This window comes from Trichomycterus rosablanca, chromosome 11 (assembly GCF_030014385.1).
Source record: "Trichomycterus rosablanca isolate fTriRos1 chromosome 11, fTriRos1.hap1, whole genome shotgun sequence".
Taxonomy (NCBI): Eukaryota; Metazoa; Chordata; class Actinopteri; order Siluriformes; family Trichomycteridae; genus Trichomycterus; species Trichomycterus rosablanca.
This window is the reverse complement of record NC_085998.1, coordinates 38953142-38971017: the sequence shown is the minus strand read 5'-3', so window position 1 is coordinate 38971017 and position 17876 is coordinate 38953142. Positions and strand designations below refer to the sequence as shown.

Here is a 17876-nt window from a genome sequence, read left to right as displayed (position 1 = left end):
GTGTCACGTGGTGCTTTTGCTAACATTGGGCCCCGGGTTCTTTACCTCAGACTTTTCGATTAGTCCTTTGTCAAAACATGAACATGTAAGGCTTAGACCCACCGCGACCTTGATCATAATCATGCGCTTGGCGAACAAATGAGCGAATTAATAAATAAATAAAGTATTATTGCGTCAGATTTGTGTCGGGGAGTTTTTCTGCGCATGCGCATGAACACAGCCCGTCTCCATGGTGATGGTAAACGCTCGGCTGTGTAACGTCGTTCCACATCGTTCATTATAAATGCAGATTTATTAAAATATAAATATATGTATACATTTATTTACAAACAGCACAATGGGTACGTATTCTAAACGTTTTCCTACTTTTATTTACTTTAGTGAATGTAAATAGAAACTGACCGTATGTTGTTTAATAGTGTGAGTTAGCATTTTTTACTAGCCAGCATGCTAATTCTTTCAAATGTTATTAGTTTATAAATTTAAATCTATTAAATCTCAACATCTGTACGTGTGTAGAACTTGTCTCACGCTAAAGTTGACATACATATGGGTGAGAACATTAGTCAATCAACTGCAGTTAAAAACTTTAACCAGGACTTTATAAGTTTATTATATTTATTATTAAAATATAACAGGTCAAAAATACACATACAGCAACTTAGATTGTTAATTTAACTGTTTAGAAAGTTCTAATGTAATTTACTAAAGGATTATCTTAATAGCCTTATTATGATTGAGCACATCTGTGGACTTCTCTGTGCCCGTATAACTAACACTACTTAAATACACCACACAGACCTTTAGCTTAAGCTGATAGGAAATGTTGTTTAAATGATGAAGTTTAATCTGAGAAACACCAAAAAAAACCACAGGTCTGCTGGAATGAAAAGCTGATGGAACTTGGGTATCACTGTTTACAGTCAAGCAAGCTTTACAGAGTTGACCCTGAAGGCCACTGAGCCTCTGCTCCTTCAGTCGAGCTTGACTGGACAGTGGAACAAATGTAGCCCTACTACATCACAGATTCCACAGATTTTTACATAAAAGAGTCACATTTCACATCAGTCAATAAATTACACTTAAATAAATTAAATGATAGAATGAATTGAAGCTACAACACACAGCACAGCTACCTTAATAGTTGAATGTAAACCTAGAACATCCAGCGACGGTGCGAGGCTTCATGTTCTGCCTCACATACAAAAATAGGAATAGGAATAATGAAGGAACAGTGCTTGCGTTTGGATTTCACCCCCGCATGTCCTTTCACTCCATTTCTTGCTTGGCTCCTGACTGACCATCTTGAGCCCACAGCTTATGGTCACTGCCAGCTGGCCAGCGAGCTCTCGTGAATAAAAACGTCCCCACAGAACACCCTTCACATTCAACAGTCAGAATCACTCGCCTCAGGCACGCACGGTTCAGAAGTTCATCTCATAAATAAGTAACGCTCGTGTATGCAAATAAGCCGTTTCACTGCATCAGTGTGATCCGAGCGACCGCGCCCCCGTCTCACTCGGCTTTGCTTCTTTAATTTTAGAAGACCAGCAAGGACGAGACTCGGGGCACCAGGAACTGACGATCCACACTCCCTCTCACCCCCTGCCTGTTGAAATCCAGCAGGTAAGGATCACCGCGGCGCTCGGGGTGATTAAAAATGAAAACTCCAGCGTTTTTAACTTCATCAGTTTCTAACAAAGGATTTTAATCTGCAGCCTTCAGGCATTTAGTGGCTGTGACTTGCATTTTTACACTAGTATACAGCGGTACCTTGAAAATCAAAGTCAGTTGGTCAAGTTTAAAACACGTTGAGTTTCGAGGTATTTTCCCCCATAAGGATGTTTGGGGAACCTGTTAATGCGTCCATGGTCCAGTGGTCTCATGTAAAATAATGAGGTTGTTTCTGACACTTAAACACTGAAAATAACACAAATATAATATAAACACACTGAAATACAATTACTAACAGTTACACATCAATACCAATACAATAAAAGCTGCACTTTAGTTTTACTTCTTTATTGTTTCCTGACGCTTCTTAATGCTGGAGATGCTCGATGTTGGAATACCGTATTCCCATCAGCACCGGCGCATTCACATGAGAAGTGACAAAACCGCTTCTGCGCCGCTGTGCCGTAATTTCCTATGAAGTGTGACGTGTGTGATGTGTGTGTGTAATGTGTAATGTATGTGTAGTGTGTGTATGCTGTGTGTATGATGTGTGTGTGTGTGTGATGTGTGTATGATGTGTGTATGACGTGTGTGATGTGTGTGTGTGTGATGTGTGTATGATGTGTGTATGACGTGTGTGATGTGTGTGTGTATGATGTGTGTATGATGTGTGTGTAATATGTGTGTATGACGTGTGTTTGATGTGTGTGTGTGTGTGTGTGTGTGTGTGATGTGTGTATGATGTGTGTATGACGTGTGTGATGTGTGTGTGTGTGATGTGTGTATGATGTGTGTATGACGTGTGTGATGTGTGTGTGTATGATGTGTGTATGATGTGTGTGTAATATGTGTGTATGACGTGTGTTTGATGTGTGTGTGTGTGTGTGTGTGTGTGATGTGTGTATGATGTGTGTATGACGTGTGTGATGTGTGTGTGTGTGATGTGTGTGTAATATGTGTGTATGACGTGTGTTTGATGTGTGTGTGTGTGATGTGTGTATGATGTGTGTGTAATATGTGTGTATGACGTGTGTTTGATGTGTGTGTGTGTGTGTGTGATGTGTGTATGACGTGTGTGATGTGTGTGTGTGTGATGTGTGTATGATGTGTGTATGACGTGTGTGATGTGTGTGTGTATGATGTGTGTATGATGTGTGTGTAATATGTGTGTATGACGTGTGTTTGATGTGTGTGTGTGTGTGTGTGTGTGTGATGTGTGTATGATGTGTGTATGACGTGTGTGATGTGTGTGTGTGTGATGTGTGTGTAATATGTGTGTATGACGTGTGTTTGATGTGTGTGTGTGTGATGTGTGTGATGTGTGTGTGTGTGATGTGTGTGTAATATGTGTGTATGACGTGTGTTTGATGTGTGTATGACGTGTGTGATGTGTGTGTGTGTGATGTGTGTGTAATATGTGTGTATGACGTGTGTTTGATGTGTGTGTGTGTGATGTGTGTGATGTGTGTGTGTGATGTGTGTGTGTGTGATGTGTGTGATGTGTGTGTGTGTGTGTGTGTAACTTTGAATCAGCTCCAGCTTGCACAGCAGCTCCACACCAGGGACAGTGATATCCGAGCAGGATCATCAGCACATAACCTCCACTGACAGTGTGGAACAGGGTAAAAGCAAGGTCACACATTAGCAGACAAGGTTCAAACACACTCACAAGTGTGTGTGTGTGTGTGTGTGTGTGTGTGTAGCTGCTGTTACGGTGGATGGACTTGTTCCTCTGTGGTTTGGTTCAGTGGGGTAGAAAACGCAGCTCTTAAAGCCGTACTGGATTATTTGATGAGTGTAAAACGTCTTGAGCATTATTCTGAGGTCAGATTTAAAATGATTTACATGAATCTAAAGTAAATTATATATTTTTTCATACAGAAAAGCTTTAATTGGTATTAATAAATAAAATAAACGAGAGCTGACAGAGAGCAGCGAGCGTTATGTAAAATAATCTGCACTAACTGAACTCCACTCACTTCCTTTTACATCTGTGCTACTTTATTATCATTTGTGTTTATATCACTATTGATTTATGTAATAAATAGTGGTTTATCATATATCAGTATATTGACGGGCGCTCGGGTGGCGCAGACGTCTGTTACACCAGCGCACCAGCGCTGAGATCAGCGTTGGAATGTCAGCAGTTCTGACCGACCGGGCGTCTAAACAGACATTATAGAACAGATTGGTGCTCGGTCTAGTTTATTCTAGATAGATGGACAGACTGATTATAGATAAACAGACAGACAGACAGACAGACAGACAGACAGACTGATTATAGATAGACAGACAGACAGATTGATTATAGACAGACAGATAAATAGACAGACAGACTGATTATAGACAGACAGACTGATTATAGATAGATTGACAGACAGAGAGACAGACTGATAGACAGGCAGACAGACAGATTGATTATAGATAGATAGACAGACAGACTGATTGTAGATTGATAGATAGACAGACAGATAAATAGACAGACAGATTATAGACAGACAGATAGATAGATAGATAGACAGACAGACATATTATAAATAAACAGACAGACAGACAGATTGATTATAGATAGATAGATTGAAAGACAGACAGACTGATTATAGACAGACAGACTGACTGATTATAGATAGATTGACAGACAGAGAGACAGACTATAGATAGACAGATAAATAGATACACATTTAAATAGACAGATGGACAGACAGCTAGATATATTGACAGACGGGCAGACAGACAGATTGTTTATATATAGATAGACAGACAGATAAATAGACAGACAGATTATAGACAGACAGACAGACAGACAGTTAGATAGACAGATAGATAGACAGACATACAGACAGACATACAGATTATAGACAGACAGACAGACATAGATAGACAGACATACAGACAGACAGACAGACAGACATAGATATACAGACAGATAGACAGACATACAGATTATAGACAGACAGACAGACAGATAGATAGACAGACAGACAGACAGACAGACATACATACAGACAGACAGACAGACATAGATAGACAGACATACAGACAGATAGACAGACATACAGATTATAGACAGACAGACAGCTAGATAGACAGACATACAGACAGACAGACAGACATAGATAGACAGACATACAGACAGATAGACAGACATACAGATTATAGACAGACAGACAGACAGACAGACATACAGACAGACAGACAGACAGACATAGATAGACAGACATACAGACAGATAGACAGACATACAGATTATAGACAGACAGACAGACAGATAGATAGACAGACATACAGACAGACAGACATAGATAGACAGACATACAGACAGATAGACAGAAATACAGATTATAGACAGACAGACAGACAGACAGACAGACAGATAGATAGACATATAGACAGACAGACAGACAGATGATCTCTGTGGTGTAGCCAATCACGTATGTAAACACTCGACCGGCCGTTAATACAGCTGGGGATTCGAACCCTGCTGCTCATCCCGAGCGTCGTAGCTGATAGATTTATATTTAAATTATAAATGATGATTATTATATTTATTTGTAGTCGTTTTAACAGGACTGACTGTGTTTATTCATGTAAATGTTCATGTGTTGACACCACTTCCTCTAAAGCTTCAAAAATACAGCTGAACACAATCAGTGATTAAATAAAACATCTTCTTTAGCTGGTACATTTATATCAACAACACGTTATAATTTAATCACAAATCTATCAGCAGATCTGAATCAGGAAACGCTCAGTGACAGAATTATTTGTTTCTGCTGTATTTATGTTGGTGACCCTGATTAGTTTTGCTCCTCGCCTCACCTCTCGTGCCACCGTCGCCTCTCTGCTGTGAGATTTCCTCTCTCTTCCCTTTATTCCTCAATTCATGTTTCATGAGAGCAGAGAAAAGCTTCCACCGTGAGAAGACCAGCCGCGGAAATCCTCTCTCGGGCCGCCGCGCCGCCCCTCTCCTCACCGCCACGCCCCGTAAATAATAGATGCTTTTAAAATCAAGCCCGCATCTGTTCCCACCTCAGGAGGGTGAAGCGTTCTCCTTCATTTCATCAAATAAACCCTCAGTCAGTCTCTCAGTCGGCTGTTCCATCCCGTCTCCTCGCTGCAGGTACGAGTTCAAAGTTAAAAACAGGGTCAAATTAGGGTAGCACTCGTACCACGAGTCTAACGAGCTCAGGTTTAGTTCAATAGACGTTCGTCTCCACAACCAGGTCAAAGTAAATCTGTGTAGCAGCACAGAGACAGAACCAGTGTACCACGTCAACGCTTTTTAATTTATGTTGTTTTTGGGCGGGTGGGTAGCACCTTTGCCTCACAGCGAGAAGGTCCTTGGTTTGATTCCCAGCTGGAGTGATGTGGGTCCTTTCTGTGTGGAGTTGTATGTATAAGTGTGTGTGTGTAGATTTGTGAGGACCACCTATAGACAAACTCGTTGTGAGGACATTTTTGGACCGCAAGAAGGTCCTGGGTTCGATCCCCAGGTGGGGATTCACATTTACATTTTCAGCATTTAGCGGACGCCTTTATCCAAAGCGACTTACAATTGAGACTGTATACATTGCAAGCAATTTAGGGGTTAAGGGCCTTGCTCAAGGGCCCAACAGTGGCAACCTGGCAGATGTGGGGCTTCAACCAGCGACCTTTTAGTTACTAGTCCTGTACTTAACCTCTGAGCTACCACTGCCCTTTCTGTGTGGAGTTTGCACGTTCTCCCCGTGTCTGTGTGGCGTGGGTTTCCTCCGGGAGCTCCGGTTTCCTCCCACAGTCCAAAGACGTGCAAGTGAGGTGAACCGGAGATACTAAATTGCCCCTGACCGTGTTTGATATAACCTTGTGAACTGATGAATCTTGTGTAACGTGTAACTATCGTTTCCTGTCATGAATGTACCCAAAAGTGTAAAACATGACGTTAAAATCCTAATAAACAAACAAACAAACATTTTCGGACCTCACAGAAAGGTGTTTTGTCATGGTCCTCACTATGTGTGTGTGTGTGTTTTTTTTGCCCTGTGATGGACTGGCGACCTGTCCGGGGTGTTTCCTGCCTTTCGCCCAGTCAGTGGCACCCACTGTGACCCTGACCAGGATAAAGCACTGGTAAAACAGATAATAAATGAATGAATGTAGTTTTTTTTTTTACCCTGTATTAGATTATGCTTATGCAGACTTGTTTTTTGTTTATAAGCATATACGTGATTATTTTTTGTTTAGTCTGAAGGAACTATTAAATCTTTCCTCTGTTTTCCACAACTCATATCAGCACATATCTTCTTTAGAGCGAGAATTTATCAGTCTTCAGCCACCCAGAGTTTTCATGATAAAGCACAGAGGGGGGGGTTATTATTATCATCACACTAATAGAAATGCTGACCGGAGAGGCTTCAGCTTTTACTCACGTCTACAGAAACAGAACCCGAAACCGAAACTCAGCTGACAGGAAGAGACCGATCTGATCTGCACTGTCCGGAACAGTTCAGCTAGAAATTTACCCACGCTGCCTCTTACCCTAAACCTAAATATATACATATACAGTGCTTTTCCTGGTCATGGCTGCAGGGTTGTGTTGGGTCTGGTCAATGCAGTAGGACACCTTGGACAGGATGTCAATCCATCACCGGGCCTTGGCCACCCCCGTCCTAAAATGTGTGTGGACACCTAACCTGCTGACAGCATCACTGGGGGTTCGAACCCTGGACCCCAGAGGTGTATAATAAATATACAGTGTATCACAAAAGTGAGTACACCCCTCACATTTCTGCAGATATTTAAGTATATCTTTTCATGGGACAACACTGACAAAATGACACTTTGACACAATGAAAAGTAGTCTGTGTGCAGCTTATATAACAGTGTAAATTTATTCTTCCCTCAAAATAACTCGATATACAGCCATTAATGTCTAAACCACCGGCAACAAAAGTGAGTACACCCCTAAGAGACTACACCCCTAAATGTCCAAATTGAGCACTGCTTGTCATTTTCCCTCCAAAATGTCATGTGATTTGTTAGTGTTACTAGGTCTCAGGTGTGCATAGGGAGCAGGTGTGTTCAATTTAGTAGTACAGCTCTCACACTCTCTCATACCGGTCACTGAAAGTTCCAACATGGCACCTCATGGCAAAGAACTCTCTGAGGATCTTAAAAGACGAATTGTTGCGCTACATGAAGATGGCCAAGGCTACAAGAAGATTGCCAACACCCTGAAACTGAGCTGCAGCACAGTGGCCAAGATAATCCAGCGTTTTAAAGGAGCAGGGTCCACTCAGAACAGACCTCGCGTTGGTCGTCCAAAGAAGCTGAGTGCATGTGCTCAGCGTCACATCCAACTGCTGTCTTTAAAAAATAGGCGCAGGAGTGCTGTCAGCATTGCTGCAGAGATTGAAAAGGTGGGGGGTCAGCCTGTCAGTGCTCAGACCATACGCCGCACACTACATCAAATTGGTCTGCATGGCTGTCACCCCAGAAGGAAGCCTCTTCTGAAGTCTCTACACAAGAAAGCCCGCAAACAGTTTGTTGAAGACATGTCAACAAAGGACATGGATTACTGGAACCATGTCCTATGGTCTGATGAGACCAAGATTAATTTGTTTGGTTCAGATGGTCTCAAGCATGTGTGGCGGCAATCAGGTGAGGAGTACAAAGATAAGTGTGTCATGCCTACAGTCAAGCATGGTGGTGGGAATGCCATGGTCTGGGGCTGCATGAGTGCAGCAGGTGTTGGGGAGTTACATTTCATTGAGGGACACATGAACTCCAATATGTACTGTGAAAAACTGAAGCAGAGCATGATCCCCTCCCTCCGGAAACTGGGTTGCAGGGCAGTGTTCCAGCATGATAATGACCGCAAACACACCTCTAAGACGACCACTGCTTTATTGAAGAGGCTGAAGGTAAAGGTGATGGACTGGCCAAGCATGTCTCCAGACCTAAACCCAATAGAACATCTTTGGGGCATCCTCAAGCGGAAGGTGGAGGAGCGCAAAGTCTCGAATATCCACCAGCTCCGTGATGTCGTCATGGAGGAGTGGAAAAGCATTCCAGTGGCAACCTGTGAAGCTCTGGTAAACTCCATGCCCAGGAGAGTTAAGGCAGTTCTGGGAAATAATGGTGGCCACACAAAATATTGACACTTCAGGAACTTTCACTAAGGGGTGTACTCACTTTTGTTGCCGGTGGTTTAGACATTAATGGCTGTATATTGAGTTATTTTGAGGGAAGAATAAATTTACACTGTTATATAAGCTGCACACAGACTACTTTTCATTGTGTCAAAGTGTCATTTTGTCAGTGTTGTCCCATGAAAAGATATACTTAAATATCTGCAGAAATATGAGGGGTGTACTCACTTTTGTGATACACTGTATATGCAGTAAGCCTAATGCAGTAAGACAGGATGCGAGCCTCGGCCATCCCTATCTTTCAATGTGTATAGATGCAGATGCCTGACTGGTCGATAGCACCGCTGGGGATTCGAACCCTTGATGTCAGTGGTAATGGGTTAATTTGCTGCCAGTTTGACTCATTTTCCCTGGAATCACTGGGTGCAATGCGACACTGGGGATTCTAACCCTTGATGCCAGTGGTAGGGGCTAGTGTAGTTTACTGCTGCACCACCCAGACGACTAATTTTCCCTGGAATCACTGGGTGCAATGCGACACTGGGGATTCGAACCCTGGACGTCAGCATGGTCAGGGTTGCAGGGTCTGGTTTTGGGTCCGGTTTATGTAATGTGGTAGGACACCATGGACAGGATGTCAGTCCATTGCGGGCCTTGGCCACCCCTAGTCCTCACATGGGTGTAGACGCCTGACCGGCCGATAGCACCGCTGGGGATTCAAACCAGCTAGCGTAGTTTGCCGCTGCACCACCCAAACGCCCCCCCCTCCCCTCTCCACCCACACCTACATCCTGAGACACGCTAACGTTCCCTAAACCGCCGCCCGTGTGCAGATGGAGGCGGCGGAGACGAGCTGCTGTTACTGCGGCGTGAGCTACCTGATCCTGCACGAGTTCCAGCGTCTGCAGGAGCACCTGAGGGAGGTGGAGAGGGAGCTGGAGCTGGAGCGGGGGAGCGTGGAGAGAGAGAGGGAGACCAGGAGAGAGCTGCAGAGCGCACGCGTTCAGCTCCGAGAGCTCAGAGCGGCTCAGCAGCTCCACCAGGAGAGGTTAGATCGCAGCCCACAGTACACTTTTCATACAGCGCGTACTCTCAGGGCTCAGAGATCTCTCGGGGATCGACAGTCAGCTCAAACACACGAGCCGAGAGAGAGTCCCGAAAAATATCTAGCATGTTAAATAGAAGGATATACATTAAGGTATATAAAGATATAGAAAGATACATATAAAGATATACATTAAGATTTATTAAGAAATAAATAGATATATAAAAAGATATACATTAAGATATATTAAGATATAAAGATATAGATACATATAGAGATATACATTAAAGATATATTGTTATAAAGATATAGATAGATACATATAGAGATACATTAAGAGATATACATTATAGATACATATAGAGATATACAGTACATTAAGATTTATTAAGAAATAAATAGATATATAAAAAGATATACATTAAGATATATTAAGATATATAAAGATATAGATAGATACATGTAGAGATATACATTAAGATATATTGTTATAAAGATATACTGTAGATAGGTACATGTAGAGATATACATTAAGATATATTGTTATAAAGATATAGATAGATACATATAGAGATATACATTAAGATATATAAAGATATAGAAGGATATATGTTAAGATATATATTAAGATATAAAGATATAGATAGATACATATAGAGATATACATTAAGATATATAAAGATATAGAAGGATATATGTTAAGATATATATTAAGATATAAAGATATAGATAGATACATATAGAGATATACATTAAGATATATAAAGATATAGAAGGATATATGTTAAGATATATATTAAGATATAAAGATATAGATAGATACATATAGAGATATACATTAAGATATATTGTTATAAAGATATAGATGGATACATATAGAGATATACATTAAGATATATAAAGATATAGAAGGATATATGTTAAGATATATATTAAGATATAAAGATATAGATAGATACATATAGAGATATACATTAAGATATATTGTTATAAAGATATAGATGGATACATATAGAGATATACATTAAGATATATAAAGATATAGAAGGATATATGTTAAGATATATATTAAGATATAAAGATATAGATGGATACATATAGAGATATACATTAAGATATATAAAGATATAGAAGGATATATGTTAAGATATATTAAGATATAAATATATAGAAGGATATACTCGTACAGTCAGATATAAATCAACTATTTAATGTATTAAAACTGTCTGTAGGTGTGAAATATTTAGGTTAAATTTCCTCATTGCATCAGCAGCAGAGAGGCAGCGTGGAGATTTTACATTCCAGTCGTGTGTGTGTGTCTGTGTTTGTGTCTGTGTTTGTGTGGACAGGTACATTTATAAACCTGAGCAGGTGTGGAATCTTTTCAGTAATCAGGTGCGGTGGGTGTGTGTGTGTGTGTGTGTGTGTGTGTGTGTGTGTCCTCCCTCTCAGTCTGATCCCATCAGTGTGTGTGAGAAGCTGGTACGTACGTCTGCGCCAGCGTGACGTTAGAGAGTAATTACACCCTCCCAGCAATCAGGCGTCAAATATAACCTCCTCACACCAACCGCTCTCCTCAAATCATCCACCCAGAGCAAATTCCACCAAACACAAGGTGTGTGTGTGTGTGTGTGTGTGTGTGTGTGTGTGTGTGTGTGCGCATTTCAAGCGAAACAACACGGCAATCACAAGATTGGATAAGAGCCTGTCTGTTCGGAAAACAAGTGTGTGTGCGTGCATGTGTGTGTAAATGTATATATATGTGTGTGTGTGTGTGTGTGTGTGTGTGTGTATATGTATATGTGTTTATATGTGTGTGTGTGTTTGTGTATATATATATATATATATATGTATTTGTGTATGTGTGTGTGTGTTTGTGTGTTTGTGTGTGTGTGTTTGTGTGTGTGCATTTGTGTGTGTGTATGTGTTTGTGTATGTGTGTGTTTGTGTGTGTGTGTATGTTTGTGTTTATGTGTGTGTGTGTGTGTGTTTGTGTGTATATATATATGTATATGTATTTGTGTATGTGTGTTTGTGTGTGTGCATTTGTGTGTGTGTATGTGTTTGTGTACATGTGCGTTTGTGTGTGTGTTTGTGTGTATCCGTGTGTGTGTGTATATATGTGTGTGTGTGTGTGTAATGCGTAGGCCTACACCAGTTTATTTTGGTCACCGTGACCTCGTGGCTTTAAGGAGGCGATGATGCTGGTGTGAACACTAATGCGCCGGTGTTAAAACGGTTATCTCACCACATTCATGAGAAACAGGTTGGGAAAAAACAACACTGGGTTTCAGCGTGGAGCGATTTGAGTCAGAGACGCCGTCAACCCGCCACTGAACCCAAGATCAAAGGATTAGGCGTGAGAGACGCCGAGCAAAAACCGGTCGTGGATTGGCACGGCACCCACGGGTCCTAAAAAACCTGTTTGTCTGAAATTAAAATTTACAACCATTAATGTTTAATACAGATTCTTTATTTATTTATTATCATCATCGGCAGGTCCGGGAAACACTGGGCGCCAGTTATTCTCACACTATTAATCATGTCTTGGTAGCCGCCCAGACGGCTGATAGCACCACCGATTCCTGCTGCTGGAGATCATTATACTGTAATTATATAACAACCAACAAATATGAGCTGTTAGTACAGGACTAGGTGCACCCTATGGTGCAAACTGTCTACCCTTATAAAGTTCTCTTAGTCTATGATGATAATGACCCCATAAAGTATAGGTGTGGCCTCCTAATCACCAGATTTAAACATTATTGTCCTTTTAGGGAATGTTTGGATCCTCAGTGCCTCACGTTAACACATTGTTGGGGGGATTATTTGCGCTGGCACACACGCATTATGTTCAGGGCTTAGCGGCGGCGCACCTGCACCTGCGCGTTCATCGTGGTGGTCTGCGTTCGCGTGTAGCTTTGCATGCGCTTGCATGTTTGCGTGCTCGTCTTCAGGTGCATGCGCTCGCATGTGTTTACGCAGGTGCCTGCATATGAATATGCATGTGCGTGTCTGTGTGGTTGTGTGTGTGTGTGGCAGGGAAGTGGTGCAGCAGATGGATTCGCTGCAGTGGCGGTTTTCTCACTTCTGCCTCGGCCACCTATAAGATGTGGGAACGTTCGATTCTGCCTCTGCCAGGCACGCAAGCGCACCAGCCTGCGGGTAAACGCTCGAGAAACGGGAGCCGAACGAGGCCGCGGGGCAGCGCGGGAGGCCGAGGGCGACCGGGAGCACCGTGGATGCGGCGAGACGTCGTACTAAACAAATAATATTTGGATTTTTTATTCATATGAAGATTTAAGGAACGTCACATAAACGTATACGTTGCGTTTATGGGTTTTTTAAGGAAGTGGAAGTGGGCAGGACGTGGGTGCTGTAAAGTTCTCCATCTGATTTACACAAACATCCGCTTGCTCACTCGTTCACACGCACACACACACACACACACACTAGATAATATTAACATTCCCATCAGAGGAAGTGCAGATATGATTATAATCTCACTCTCCTGCATAAAAGTGCCCGGATGAGGTCTACACCCCTCTGCGCACCTCGTTTCTCACATTTTGGGGTGTGTGCGCACCAATTATCCACTTCAAAGGGCTTCAGATTCGGCTAAATCACCCCTGACAGCGTTAATCAGTCGAGGGCGTGTGTGTAAGCGTGTCAGGGTCGTCGTTCCACCAAAACAAATCAGGACTGACGGACCAGTTGTGCCAGGTGTTACGCGTACCATCTAAATAACGCAGCATGCCAATCTTTAATAGATTTTGGAACATAACTAAGGGGAGTAACGTCTCCCAGTTTAGTCATAGCCAGTTCCTTTTTTCTCAGCTGGAGACCCTGATCGCATCCGAGGAGGGTATATCCTCCTGACACGCCCTCCCTCCCTTCTTATCCCCCCGTACTCCGGTGGATCGGCTCATGAGGTCGGTCTCGCGCACGGAGAGTCACGCGCTGATCTCCACGTTCCTCCACTTCTGTACAGGCGACTCGGCCTACTATCCAGGGTCCTTACACAGCCTCGAAGACCCCGCCCACTTTTCAGTCCCTAGTGGCCGATCGCGCCTGCTAGGTGGCGCCCAACCGACCGGTAGCAGAGCTGCGATTCGTACTCGGACAGTTGGTGCACTAGCTGAAGATCCAACTGTGTTTCTCGGTGGGTAGCACTGTCACCTTACAGGAGGAAGGTCCTGGGTTCGATTCCCAGGTGGAGTGGGCCGGGTCCTTTCTGTGTGGAGTTTGTTTGCATGTTCTCCCCGTGTCTGTGTGGGTTTCCGTCAGGTGCTCCGGTCTCCTCCCACAGTCCAAAGACGTGCAGTCAGGTTTATTGAAGATACTGAAGTACCCTAAAATGTGTGTGTGTGTGTGTGTGTGTGTGTTTGCCCTGTGATGGACTGGCGACCTGTCCGGTGTGTTTCCTGCCTTTCGCCCTGTAAATCAGACCCACTGTGACCCTGACCAGACTAAAGCAGCAGTAAAACAGACAACGAATGAATGACTATATGAGTGAGTGATTGTATCACTATTTGGGTCAGTAGTGTACCAGGTCGTCCCTGTGATGAGGTGTAGGTGTGATTCGGGCGGGTCTCAGTACTTGTTTTACCTGTCGTTCCGGGGTTGATGTCACGACTGGCTGGACTGTAATGGTTAAGGCGGCCACCAGGAGCAGTCTGAGTGCCAGTAGTGTCACGTACAGGGGTTGGACAAAATAACTGAAACACCTGTCATTTTAGTGTGGGAGGTTTCATGGCTAAATTGGACCAGTCTGGTGGCCAATCTTCATTAATTGCACATTGCACCAGTAAGAGCAGAGTGTGAAGGTTCAATTAGCAGGGTAAGAGCACAGTTTTGCTCAAAATATTGCAATGCACACAACATTATGGGTGACATACCAGAGTTCAAAAGAGGACAAATTGTTGGTGCACGTCTTGCTGGCGCATCTGTGACCAAGACAGCAAGTCTTTGTGATGTATCAAGAGCCACGGTATCCAGGGTAATGTCAGCATACCACCAAGAAGGACAAACCACATCCAACAGGATTAACTGTGGACGCAAGAGGAAGCTGTCTGAAAGGGATGTTCGGGTGCTAACCCGGATTGTATCCAAAAAACATAAAACCACGGCTGCCCAAATCACGGCAGAATTAAATGTGCACCTCGACTCTCCTGTTTCCACCAGAACTGTCCGTCGGGAGCTCCACAGGGTCGATATACACGGCCGGGCTGCTATAGCCAAACCTTTGGTCACTCGTGCCGATGCCAAACGTCGGTTTCAATGGTGCAAGGAGCGCAAATCTTGGGCTGTGGACAATGTGAAACATGTATTGTTCTCTGATGAGTCCACCTTTACTGTTTTCCCCACATCCGGGAGAGTTACGGTGTGGAGAAGCCCCAAAGAAGCGTACCACCCAGACTGTTGCATACCCAGAGTGAAGCATGGGGGTGGATCAGTGATGGGTTGGGCTGCCATATCATGGCATTCCCTCGGCCCAATACTTGTGCTAGATGGGCGCGTCACTGCCAAGGACTACCGAACCATTCTGGAGGACCATGTGCATCCAATGGCGGTGCCGTGTATCAGGATGACAATGCACCAATACACACAGCAAGACTGGTGAAAGATTGGTTTGATGAACATGAAAGTGAAGTTGAACATCTCCCATGGCCTGCACAGTCACCAGATCTAAATATTATTGAGCCACTTTGGGGTGTTTTGGAGAAGCGAGTCAGGAAACGTTTTCCTCCACCAGCATCACGTAGTGACCTGGCCACTATCCTGCAAGAAGAATGGCTTAAAATCCCTCTGACCACTGTGCAGGACTTGTATATGTCATTTCCAAGACGAATTGACGCTGTATTGGCCGCAAAAGGAGGCCCTACACCATACTAATAAATTATTGTGGTCTAAAACCAGGTGTTTCAGTTATTTTGTCCAACCCCTGTATATGACTGGCACAGGTCGGAATTCAGTGTGTTATTGTGTGCTGTGTTTTGGAATGTTATCTGTGTGTGTGTGTGTGTGTGTGTGTGTGTGTGTAATACATGTGATTTTCATATTTCAGCCAGACGCTCTGTGATCTCACACCAGACCCATAAAAAGGCTGAGAGGTACAGCGGGGGGCGAGGGGGGGGGGGGGGGGTCGTCACTATTTCTGTGGACGAAAAGGGACACAGCAGGGGGGGGGGTGTTTAACCTGCGTGTTTGTGTTTATCTCTGGTGTTGGTTCTGTGTTGTTAGGTTACCATGACCTGATGCCATAGCGATGCTTCCTCCAAATAATACAGAAAACCAAAGACGAAGCACTCACACACACACACACACACACACACACACACACACACACACACACACACACACACACACACCTGTACAAAAGTTTGTTTGTTTACATGGATGAGTATGTGTGTGTGTTATTGTGCACGTTTGTGTGTATGTGCATGTGTGTGAATGTGTTTGTCTACATGTCTGACTGCGTGTTTTGTGCATGTGTGTGTGTGTTTTGTGTGTGTGCATGTGTGTTTACATATTTGAGTGTTTGTGTGCATGTGTGTTTGGCTACATTTTAAGTGTCTGTGTGTGTGTGTGTGTTTGTGCACGGATGTGTGTGTGTTTTTTTGTTCATGTGTGTGTGCATGTTTGTGTGTGTGTGTGTGTTTGTTTGTGTGCATGTTTGTGTGTGTGTGTGTTTGTTTGTGTGCATGTTTGTGTGTGTGTATGTGTTTGTTTGTGTGCATGTTTGTGTGTGTGTATGTTTGGGTCTGTGTGCATGTTTGTGTGTGTGCATTTGTGTTTGTCTACATGTTTAAGTGTGTGTGTGTTTGTGTGCATGTTTGTGTGTGTGTGTGTGTTTGTGTGCATGTTTGTGTGTGTGTATGTTTGGGTCTGTGTGCATGTTTGTGTGTGTGCATGTGTGTTTGTGTGCATGTTTGTGTGTGTGTGTGTGTTTGTGTGCATGTTTGTGTGTGTGTGTGTATGTTTGGGTCTGTGTGCATGTTTGTGTGTGTGCATTTGTGTTTGTCTACATGTTTAAGTGTGTGTGTGTGTGTTTGTGCACGGATGTGTGTGTGTTTTTTTGTTCATGTGTGTGCATGTTTGTGTGTGTGTTTGTTTGTGTGTGTGCATGTGTGTTTGTCTACATTTTAAGTGTCTGTGTGTGTGTGTGTGTTTGTGCACGGATGTGTGTGTTTTTTTGTTCATGTGTGTGTGCATGTTTGTGTGTGTGTGTGTTTGTTTGTGTGCATGTTTGTGTGTGTGTCTGTTTGGGTCTGTGTGCATGTTTGTGTGTGTGCATTTGTGTTTGTCTACATGTTTAAGTGTGTGTGTGTGTTTGTGTGCATGTTTGTTTGTGTGTGTGTGTGTGTGTGTGTGTGTGTATGTGTGTATTTTGTGCATGTGTGTGTGCATGTGTGCTCTGAGAGACTCAACATTATAAATAATGGTAACAAAGGAACTCCTACTGAACTGCATGTGTGTGTGTGTGTGTGTGTGTGTGTTTTGTGTGTGCTTGTGTGTGTGTTTGTGTGTGCATGTGTGTGTGTTTGTGTGTGCATGTGTGTGTGTGTGTTTGTGTGTGCATGTGTGTTTACATATTTCAGTGCGTTTGTGTGCGTGTTTGTCTACATTTTAAGTGTGTGTGTGCAAGGTTGTGTGTGTGTGTGTATGTTCATGTGTGCATGTTTGTGTGTGTGTGTGCATCTGTGTGTATTTCGTGAATGTGTGTGTGCGTGTTTGTGTGTGTTTGTGTGCATGTTTGTTTGTGTGTGTGCATCTGGGTGTGTGTATTTTGTGTATGTGTGTGTGCGTGTTTGTGTGTGTGTGTGTATGTGTGTGTGTATTTTGTGCACGTGTGTGTTTCTGCAGTAGCACTGTAAGATGCTTTGAGGGACACAAGGTTATAAATAATGGTTACAAAGGAACTCCTACTGAACTGCTGTGTGTGTGTGTGTGTGTGTGTGTGTGTGATAGGACTTGTGATAACAGGATCCTGTCTGAAACCTCGGCTGATGTTTTATGGACGTGTG

General features: G+C 43.2%; 1 protein-coding gene across 3 annotated transcripts in view; it reads left to right on the top strand.

Moving 5' to 3' along the window:
- The first annotated feature begins 239 nt into the window (after positions 1–239).
- Positions 240–17876, top strand: part of lekr1 (leucine, glutamate and lysine rich 1) — a 67012-nt gene continuing 49375 nt past the window's right edge. For all 3 annotated transcript variants that reach the window (XM_063004302.1, XM_063004301.1, XM_063004303.1), the window contains exons 1-3: positions 240–341; positions 1544–1626; positions 9638–9852. In XM_063004302.1, coding sequence (XP_062860372.1) covers positions 338–341; positions 1544–1626; positions 9638–9852 — 302 coding nt within the window. In that variant the 5' untranslated portion in view covers positions 240–337. The remainder of the gene's footprint in view (positions 342–1543; positions 1627–9637; positions 9853–17876) is intronic.